General features: G+C 48.5%; 1 protein-coding gene across 1 annotated transcript in view; it reads right to left on the minus strand.

Moving 5' to 3' along the window:
* Positions 1-4,964, minus strand: part of BCAT1 (branched chain amino acid transaminase 1) — a 108,545-nt gene extending 103,581 nt beyond the window's left edge. The window contains exon 1 of the mRNA XM_073318390.2: positions 4,739-4,964. Coding sequence (XP_073174491.2) covers positions 4,739-4,747 — 9 coding nt within the window. The 5' untranslated portion in view covers positions 4,748-4,964. The remainder of the gene's footprint in view (positions 1-4,738) is intronic.
* Between the last annotated feature and the right edge of the window lie 5,287 nt (positions 4,965-10,251).

A 10,251-nucleotide genomic window follows, 5' to 3' on the forward strand; every position in this document is an offset into this window, starting at 1 on the left:
TAAATTGTTTGCTTTTTTTGATCCCATAAACCTTCATCTCCCCCATGACATTCTGGCCCTCACATCCTCTGTGAGTTTTTTGTTTCCCTCCTCCTTTTCCAAATACCTCGGAGAATTCTCCAGTGGGGTGGATGGGTGTGTGATGTTCCTTGGTGCCAGTGGTGGTCAGAATGGGATGAGGAGAAGATAGCCAGCTGGGAGAGAGTAGACTCTACGGCTGCCAGATCAGAGGAGGAGGCAGTAGCTCGGCTGCCTCATGCCAGGGGGAGGCAGGAAATGCAGCGTTTAAATCCCTTCTCATTGCTGCTTGTCTGGCAGAGGCTCTGGGAATGAGTGGAGAAGGCACTGTCCCCGGCATAGCTTCGGAATACTGATGAGTCTCGCTATGGGATTTAAGGAGTTAATTATATGATTCAGCTCATAAAAAGCAATTGGGTGTCAACAAAATGACTAGAATTCTCTTTAGAATTCTCACGAAGACTTCATGTCTCAGAAGATGTCATATCTATTCAGTACCTTTAGGTAGCTTTCTCAAGAAACCACCTACCTACATTACAGGGTTGATTTAACTACTAACGTTTGCAAAGCTCTTCAAGTTCCTCAGGATGGAAGTATTACTTATGGCTTTGTACAGCAGTTCTCCAACTTGTGCAGTCCATCAGCACCTTCCACACAGAAGTCACTGTCTTTTGTGCTCATCTTAAGGACAACAATGAGCAAGACCATCAGCAGTTTGAACACAAGAGAACCTCTGCCCAAGCAAACACCAATCTGTACTATTGTGTGCAAGACACAGGCTCAGAAAAAGAAACCTTGGACCTCTAGCTCGTCATCTGGGAGTCTTGTTTTCAGGCTCCAGGATGAATAGCACACCATGTTCTATTGCACTCCGCTAGCTGATTGTGGAGCAGGGCTGCACTCTGGAAGGCTGCCCACCTTCCCAGCTGCAGAATGAGTATAGTAATCATGGCTGTTACAAGGAACTTAAATGAAATAGTATTAAGAGCAACTCACCAAAATTAGATAATGTGAAACCATTAAGATTCTGGCTCGCAGAAAGGGTAAATGCACTGTTTGGGGAGGTCAGAGACACCCTGAAGACTGGGTTTTCTGGGTCTAAACAGGAGAAAACAAAGGGACTGGTCCCGCACTGCTAAACTCTCATGGACTTAGTGACCTTGAGGAGGCATAGTAGAGTCTGCTGCTGATCCTGCAAGCTTCTCTATGTCTGTCCCGGCTCGTTGCCGCCTCCTCCTCTTTCCCTTCTGACCACTTCTGGCATCAAGAAGCATCAACAAAATCAATATTCTAGTCTTACAATCAGCATGATCATTGTTGTTAAATTCATGAAACATTCAGGTCGGTAAACTGTACTAGTATTAGCTATGCACATAGTTAAGTATTCATATATATAGTTCTTTTACTCCATTGTATATATATGTCCTAAAAATGTAACTTGGGCATGAATGGTGAACTTCAAAAGGGAAGGTAAGTAAATGAATAACTCTGGTCCGTAAAACAATAACAACCCATGTACCAAGATGGGCGTGTCAGGGAAGACAGATGGGTTAAAGCTTTTGATTACTTTTAACAACAGTTGTAATTGGAACTTCATGTTATTTTATTTGGCTCTTATGGTTTGCACAAGAGAAGGAATCGCTGGACCTTTAGAAAAGCAAACAACTGGATTTTCATCGTCAGTAACATATGGTAATATTTGCTAGACTCCTAGTGGACCAGAGTTAATCTCACCTCTTGTATAATAAAGGTTTATGATGACAGGTGCTCTGTTTTATGAGGTAATAATCTGGTTCCTTAAAGTATAAACTATGAGGCAACGGAACCATTTCCAAGGAAAGTGGGGCCACGCATCCCTGTAGTTGTAAGGTAAAGTTATCAAGTTACCAGAATGGGTGACTGTATGACAAGTTATGGACATATACTCCCTCATCATGCGCTCAAGCTGTCATGGAAGTTTATGCTTTCAGTGCTGAGGCCAGGTGTTCAATCTCCACATTACAGACACCAAAGCTCTCAGTCACTAGCTACACTTTGTTACAGACTAGTACCCTGGACAGGACTTGAACTTCTCTGGGTCTCAAAGCCTTTGACTAGCTTTTCTAACAAGGTGGAAGACATAACTCATTTGGTATAGCGAATATGATCATATCATCCCTGCTGGTTGGGGCTAGCAAGAATAAAGTCCCCTGTTTTCTCACAGCAAAGAGACCTCATAATTTTTTTGCTAAAAATCCTGGTTTTGATGCCTACTAATGACAATGGTGTTTTTATTTATGTAGCCACAGTTATTTACAGATACTAACATTGTCATTTTATTTGTATGGGAGCAACTATACTAATGCATATGCTGAATCTTTAGCCCGCCTAGCGTGGATGCATTATTTCAAAAGGCCTGAATAGACTGTCTAGGTTGAGTGCTCATGTCATTAATAAAATGTGATGTGTCTCCTCTCCTGACAATCCTGACCCCTGAATATTTACTGATCACTGTATTCCTAAGGAGAAATTCATCCTTGGTGCAACTCCAGGGGAATAATTCCATGGAGTTATACCAGGGATGAATATGGCCCATGGCTGGTTTTGAAAAATGTAAGCTGTGTGCAAGCTAACCTCTTTTTTCTTCCTTCTGTTTCTCCTATGACTCTATAACACTGATCTGGGCAGTCAGCCTCAGTGCCAGGGAAATCAGACCGCCCACATCCTCACAAGATGATGTAAGCGCTAGGCCTGTCAGCTGAAATAAGTTGCCACAGGGGGACAAGGCAGAACTAGAGAAACCAGAGGTAAATTCAGTTCTGACACATAATATTTCTGTAAAGAGGGCTCAGAGACAGGAAGGGAATTAGAAGAGGGTTGAGGGAGAATGTGTCTTTATTGGAGTAGCAGGGATTTAAAGCAGGAAATAGTGAAGAGGGGAAACTTCAAGGGACAGGGAAGTGTAATGATCTCATTACTGATAGATACCTTCATAGTTTTATTTTTACTACAGTTATGCCTAGAGGCCCAAACTGTGATTGGGATCCCATTGTGATGAGCGCTATGACTGTACAAACACACAGTGACAGTCCCTGTCCTCAAGAGTTTACAGTCTAAACAGATAAAACAAATGAAGGGCAAAAGGGAAAACAAAGGCACAGAGAAGTGAAGTGACTTCTCCAAAGTTACACAGTAGGCCAGTGGCAGAATGTACAACCCAGATCTCCTGTCTCCTAGATCAGAGTACCATTATATCATTCCCGTTTGTTCTGTCCAGCAGAGTGATCCTTTTGCTTAGAAATAGTGTAATTTCATTGTCAAGCTCACTGTTGTCATGATCAGTGCTATGGATCAAATTTTACTTCCTTCTTTTTTGTTTGTGCTTGGTTAGTATTGCTGTAAGGTGATGGATAACAGTCCTGCAGTTTGAAGTCCACTGCTCTGGTCAGTCATGCAGCTGGTACAGCCAGAATAGTGGCAATGCAAGATTGTAACCTGCTCCCCAGAGTGCCTACATCCCTAGCCCACAGCATGCGGAACCGGAGAAGCCACTAAGTGGGCTACTAGGAGCATTTTCAGAACTTCTCCCATCACTGGTCTAGCCCTGTCTCAGCTGCATTGATGCTAGCAGTTGTGGGAATGCTCATGTAGATGGAGCACAGGTGTGGTGGGGTGGTGATAAAACACCGATTTACTAGTGTTCCCATTATTGACAGCATCTGTGCAGCTGCACCATTGCTAAGGCAACAGCGAGGGAATTTCAGAAAATGTTCAATGTAGACAAGATCCAAGGGTGAGAAAAGGGCAACACAACAATCGGCAGGGGAGAGCAGCATGAGTGCAGCCCACTGATGTTTCCCCTTCCGCCCCTGGGTGGAATAAGCTCTCATCTCATCTAGCAGAATCATTTAAGTGGAGCAACTGTGCACGAGCCCAAGTGCAAATTCAGGACAAACAATATGTCAGTTCAAAGCCAGCTTTGTACAGAACCTCCTTCAAGACCCCAGACCTTCGCATGGTGCAGCTGTTTCGTGCAGTGTAAAGTTACCAGCTGAGAAGAAAAAGCAGCAACAGCACGAAGCCCTTTTGGAAGAACAAGACGTCTCTCCCCACATCTCAGGGGGCAGCATAAAAAAAGACTGTATAACTTAAAGGATGTAGAGACCCAACTGCGACTATAAAAGGCTGGTTTCCAAAAGCCCAACATCTCACATTAACTTTAACACGTGAAAAGGTTACATTTTCCATTTACACCAAACCACGCTACACTCTGCTGCCTGTTACCCTGATTCAGGTCTAGCATGACTGCACAGCTAAGAGCTATAATAAACTCCCGGGCACTTCAAATCCATGTTGCCTGTCAGCAGACTATACCCTTCGCTGATTTTTTTTTTCCCTTCTGTTTTTTTAACCCCTTAAGAGACCCATTGTTAGAAATAAAGCCGCGCCGGTAACAAACAATTCTCCCATGCAAGATTAGATGGAAAGGCTTTCTCTCTCTTTCTCTCTCTCCTCCCCCCCAATATGCCATTCAACAATTTAAAAAGGAGACGAGAGAGTCACGCACATCCTGCCTCTGAATCAGAAACAATCAACTCGCGAGGACAGAGCCTCCCTTGCGAAGCACCAAAGCCAAATCCGAGCAACAACAAACTAGAGAAATGCTGTTTTCTTGCCACTGTGCATCCCTCGGTGGACGGGCACCCAGGGAGAAATTCTGCAGCACACTGACTCCAATTACCTTCATCATGCTGGGGCAAGAGCATTAATTGCCAGATGAAGGCAGGAAGAGCTTTCTCCACGGCCCCGCTCCCTTCGGTCACCGATGAGGATGAAGCGCCTACAGGCTGTCAGTCTCTCCCTCACGCAGCGCCTGCCTGCTTTGGGACACGTTGCAGCGCAGGCTGGAAGGAACTGACACTCTCCCGGCCGCGGCTGCTGGCGGCGGCTGCTGCTTGCGGGTTCCGATTGCATCAGCGCCCGGCCCCGCCGCGTTCCCCCGGTCGCCGCTAGGGGGAGCAGTCGCCAGAGCCGCGGGACATCACCTCCCCAAAGAAGCAGCGTCCCCATAGCGCCAAGGTATTTCACGCTGCTCCCCCAGCCGCCACTGGCGCCCAGCGTCCCAGCCCAGTGGGCGCTGCGAGAGGTCAGGGCCTGGGTGTAATCATCTGCCTGTCCTCACGGGCTACCCAGACAAGGTAGCTACCAGGGCCCAGTTTGGGTCCATCACGGGTCTCCAGAATGTCCCAGACGTGTGGAGAGGATTCATACCACCAGGGATTCTTTGCACTGAAAATGTTTCACCCTGGCCTAGGGGCCTTACTCTTTTTCCTGCCCCTCCTTCATAGATGTAAGCAGTGTCAGGATGAGCTCCACCCTGACATCCGGTGGTGAGGTGTGGTAAGTTGTGGAAAAGAACTTCAGGGGCCGATCTCATTTGCATAGGCACACCCGCCCCGCCTAGAATGAGACCATAGCTGCCCAAATGGTCACTGTGGCTGCTGTGGGATCCCCAGTGTCTCTGTTATTGGGGCAGGAAGAATAAATTGTTATTACCCTGATTATGGGACCTGTGCTTGGAACTGTACGTGGCCTTTTGTTATGATGGAGGGATTCACCATCAACTAAGGAGCACTCACTTGGCAAGGGTCATGGGTTCCAAAAACTGTGTGAATAGAGAGAGGTTGGGGACAAGTATTAATACTTGGTGGCATGGGCCCCTTGGTGAGGGCCTTACATGCTAATTGCACTTCCTCCTCTCTCCACTGTGGAATATCAGAGCTAATTTTGATTTCATTAGAAGTCTGGTTGTAGGCTGCTGAGCTCGCTTTGGGCTGACAGTGCACTAGCACTGGGGCTCCCTTACTACAAGCTGAATTCACCTAAGAGCTGAAATCACTTAGTGTTATGTTAAGTAGTGGGGGAGCCTGAAGATATATTGTGGAGCAGTTTGCAGGATGGCTGGAGTGCCTTGCAGACCGGCTGGTGAAGCAGTTAGACGTGGAGCAGTTTGTGGATGGCAGGAGCTGCTTGTGGGCCGTGGAGCTGAGCGAAGGAGTTCGTGGGGCGGCTGGCGGAGCGGAGTGCAGCTGAGCGAAGGAGTTCGTGGGGCGGGTGGCGGAGCGGAGCGCAGCTGAGCGAAGGAGTTCGTGGGGCGGCTGGCAGAGCGGAGCGCCGCTATGGGGCGGTCAGCTTCAGATCATGTAAGGTGCCTCTTACCCCCATCCCATTTCCACCCAGGTTGGGAGGTAAAGCTCCGCAGATAAACTTTCGAACTCTGGGGCTGCCCTGACCAGGGACAGGGACTTTTGGGACTTTGGGTGATTTGGGGTTGCTGGACTCAAGAACCAAAGGGAAAAGGGCATGCCCCAATTTGCTTGGGGTGGGTTTTTTTTTTGCTCATGGGTTGTGTTATGAATCCTGTTGGTGGTGTTTCCCCAACATAATGCCACATTGTTTCTCTCTGTTATTAAAAGGCTTTTCCTACACTATGGGTATGTCTACACTACGAAATTAGGTTGAATTTATAGAAGTCGGTTTTTTAGAAATCGGTTTTATATATTTGAGTGTGTGTGTCCCCACAGAAAATGCTCTAATTGCATTAAGTGCATTAACTCGGCGGAGCGCTTCCACAGTACCGAGGCAAGCGTCGACTTCCGGAGCGTTGCACTGTGGGTAGCTATCCCACAGTTCCCGCAGTCTCCGCTGCCCATTGGAATTCTGGGTTGAGATCCCAATGCCTGATGGGGCTAAAACATTGTCGCGGGTAGTTCTGGGTACATATCGTCAGGCCCCCCTTCCCTCCCTCCCTCCGTGAAAGCAAGGGCAGACAATCGTTTCGCACCTTTTTTCCTGAGTTACCTGTGCAGACGCCATACCACGGCAAGCATGGAGCCAGCTCAGGTAACCGTCACCCTATGTCTCCTGGGTGCTGGCAGACGTGGTACGGCTTTGCTGCACAGTAGCAGCAATCCATTGCCTTCTGGCAGCAGACAGTGCAATACGATTGGTAGTCGTCCTCGTCGTGTCCGAGGTGCTCCTGGCCACGTCGGCTGGGAGCGCCTGGGCAGACATGGGCGCAGGGACTAAATTTGGAGTGACTTGACCAGGTCATTCTCTTTAGTCCTGCAGTCAGTCCTATTGAACCGTCTTATGGTGAGCGGGCAGGCGATACGGACCGCTAGCAGTCGTACTGTACCATCTTCTGCCAGGCAGGCAAGAGATGAGGATTGCTAGCAGTCGTATTGTACCATCTTATGCCAGGTAGGCAAGAGATGAAGATGGCTAGCAGTCGTACTGTACCATCTTCTGCTGAGCAGCCATGAGATGTGGATGGCATGCAGTCCTTCTGCACCGTCTGCTGCCAGTCAAAGATGTAAAAGATAGATGGAGTGGGTCAGAACAAGAAATAGACCAGATTTGTTTTGTACTCATTTGCCTCCTCCCCTGTCTACATCACACTGCAGTCACTCACAGAGAAGGTGCGGCGAGGTAAATCTAGCCATGTATCAATCAGAGGCCAGGCTAACCTTCTTGTTCCAATAAGAACAATAACTTAGGTGCACCATTTCTTATTGGAACCCTCCGTGAAGTCCTGCCTGAAATACTCCTTGATGTAAAGACACCCCCTTTGTTGATTTTAGCTCCCTGAAGCCAACCCTGTAAGCCGTGTCGTCAGTCGCCCCTCCCTCCGTCAGAGCAACGGCAGACAATCGTTCCGCGCCTTTTTTCTGTGCGGACGCCATACCAAGGCAAGCATGGAGGCCGCTCAGCTCACTTTGGCAATTAGGAGCACATTAACCACCACACGCATTATCCAGCAGTATATGCAGCACCAGAACATGGCAACGCGATACCAGGCGAGGAGGCGACGTCAGCGCGGTCCCGTGAGTGATCAGGACATGGACACAGATTTCTCTGAAAGCATGGGCCCTGACAATGCATGCATCATGGTGCTAATGGGGCAGGTTCATGCTGTGGAACGCCAATTCTGGGCTCGGGAAACAAGCACAGACTGGTGGGACCGCATAGTGTTGCAGGTCTGGGACGATTCCCAGTGGCTGCGAAACTTTCGCATGCGTAGGGGCACTTTCATGGAACTTTGTGACTTGCTTTCCCCTGCCCTGAAGCGCATGAATACCAAGATGAGAGCAGCCCTCACAGTTGAGAAGCGAGTGGCGATAGCCCTGTGGAAGCTTGCAACGCCAGACAGCTACCGGTCAGTTGGGAATCAATTTGGAGTGGGCAAATCTACTGTGGGGGCTGCTGTGATGCAAGTAGCCCACGCAATCAAAGATCTGCTGATATCAAGGGTAGTGACCCTGGGAAATGTGCAGGTCATAGTGGATGGCTTTGCTGCAATGGGATTCCCTAACTGTGGTGGGACCATAGACGGAACCCATATCCCTATCTTGGCACCGGAGCACAAAGGCAGCGAGTACATAAACCGCAAGGGGTACTTTTCGATAGTGCTGCAAGCTCTGGTGGATCACAAGGGACGTTTCACCAACATCAACATGGGATGGCCGGGAAAGGTGCATGATGCTCGCATCTTCAGGAACTCTGGTCTGTTTCAAAAGCTGCAGGAAGGGACTTTATTCCCAGACCAGAAAATAACTGTTGGGGATGTTGAAATGCCTATATGTATCCTTGGGGACCCAGCCTACCCCTTAATGCCATGGCTCATGAAGCCGTACACAGGCAGCCTGGACAGTAGTCAGGAGCTGTTCAACTACAGGCTGAGCAAGTGCAGAATGGTGGTAGAATGTGCATTTGGACGTTTAAAGGAGCGCTGGTGCAGTTTACTGACTCGCTTAGACCTCAGCGAAACCAATATTCCCACTGTTATTACTGCTTGCTGTGTGCTCCACAATATCTGTGAGAGTAAGGGGGAGACGTTTATGGCGGGGTGAGAGGTTGAGGCAAATCGCCTGGCTGCTGGTTACGCGCAGCCAGACACCAGGGCGGTTAGAAGAGCACAGGAGGGCGCGGTATGCATCAGAGAAGCTTTGAAAACCAGTTTCATGACTGGCCAGGCTACGGTGTGAAACCCCCTTGATGAAACCCCCCGCCCCTTGGTTCACTCTACTTCCTTGTAAGCTAACCACCCTCCCCTCCTCCCTTTAATCATTGCTTGCAGAGGCAATAAAGTCATTGCTGCTTCACAGTCATGCATTCGTTATTCATTCATCACACAAATAGGGAGATGACTACCAAGGTATCCCAGGAGGGGTGGTGGAGGAGGGAAGGAAAATGCCACACAGCACTTTAAGCACAGCACTTTAAAAGTTTACAACTTTAAAATTTATTGAATGACAGCCTTCTTTTTTTTGGGCAATCCTCTGTGGTGGAGTGGCTGGTTGGCCGGAGGCCCCCCCACCGCGTTCTTGGGCGTCTGGGTGTGGAGGCTATGGAACTTGGGGAGGAGGGCGGTTGGTTACAGAGGGGCAGCAGTGGCAGTCTGTGCTCCAGCTACCTTTGCTGCAGCTCAAACATACACTGGAGCATACTGGTTTGGTCCTGCAGCAGCCTCAGCATTGAATCCTGCCTCCTCTCATCATGCTGCCACCACATTTGAGCTTCAGCCCTGTCTTCAGCCCGCCACTTACTCTCTTCAGCCCTCCACCTCTCCTCCCGGTCATTTTGTGCTTTCCTGCACTCTGACATTATTTGCCTCCACGCATTCGTCTGTGCTCTGTCAGTGTGGGAGGACAGCATGAGCTCGGAGAACATTTCATCGCGAGTGCGTTTTTTTTTCTTTCTAAGCTTCACTAGCCTCTGGGAAGGAGAAGATCCTGTGATCATTGAAACACATGCAGCTGGTGGAGAAAAAAAAAGGGACAGCGGTATTTAAAAAGACACATTTTATAAAACAGTCGCTACACTCTTTCAGGGTAAACCTTGCTGTTAACATTACATACATAGCACATGTGCTTTCGTTACAAGGTCGCATTTTGCCTCCTCCCACCGCATGACTACCCCCTCAACCTTCCCCCCTCCCTGTGGCTAACAGCGGGGAACATTTCTGTTTAGCCACAGGCAAACAGCCCAGCAGGAATGGGCTCCTCTGAGTGTCCCCTGAAGAAAAGCACTCTATTTCAACCAGGTGACCATGAATTATATCTCACTCTCCTGAGGATAACACAGAGAGATAAAGAACGGATTTTGGTTGAATGCCAGCAAACATACACTGCAATGCTTTGTTCTACAGTGATTCCCGAGTACGTGTTACTGGCCTGGAGTGGTAAAGTGTCC

This window comes from Lepidochelys kempii, chromosome 1 (genome assembly GCF_965140285.1).
Source record: "Lepidochelys kempii isolate rLepKem1 chromosome 1, rLepKem1.hap1, whole genome shotgun sequence".
NCBI classification, from domain to species: Eukaryota; Metazoa; Chordata; order Testudines; family Cheloniidae; genus Lepidochelys; species Lepidochelys kempii.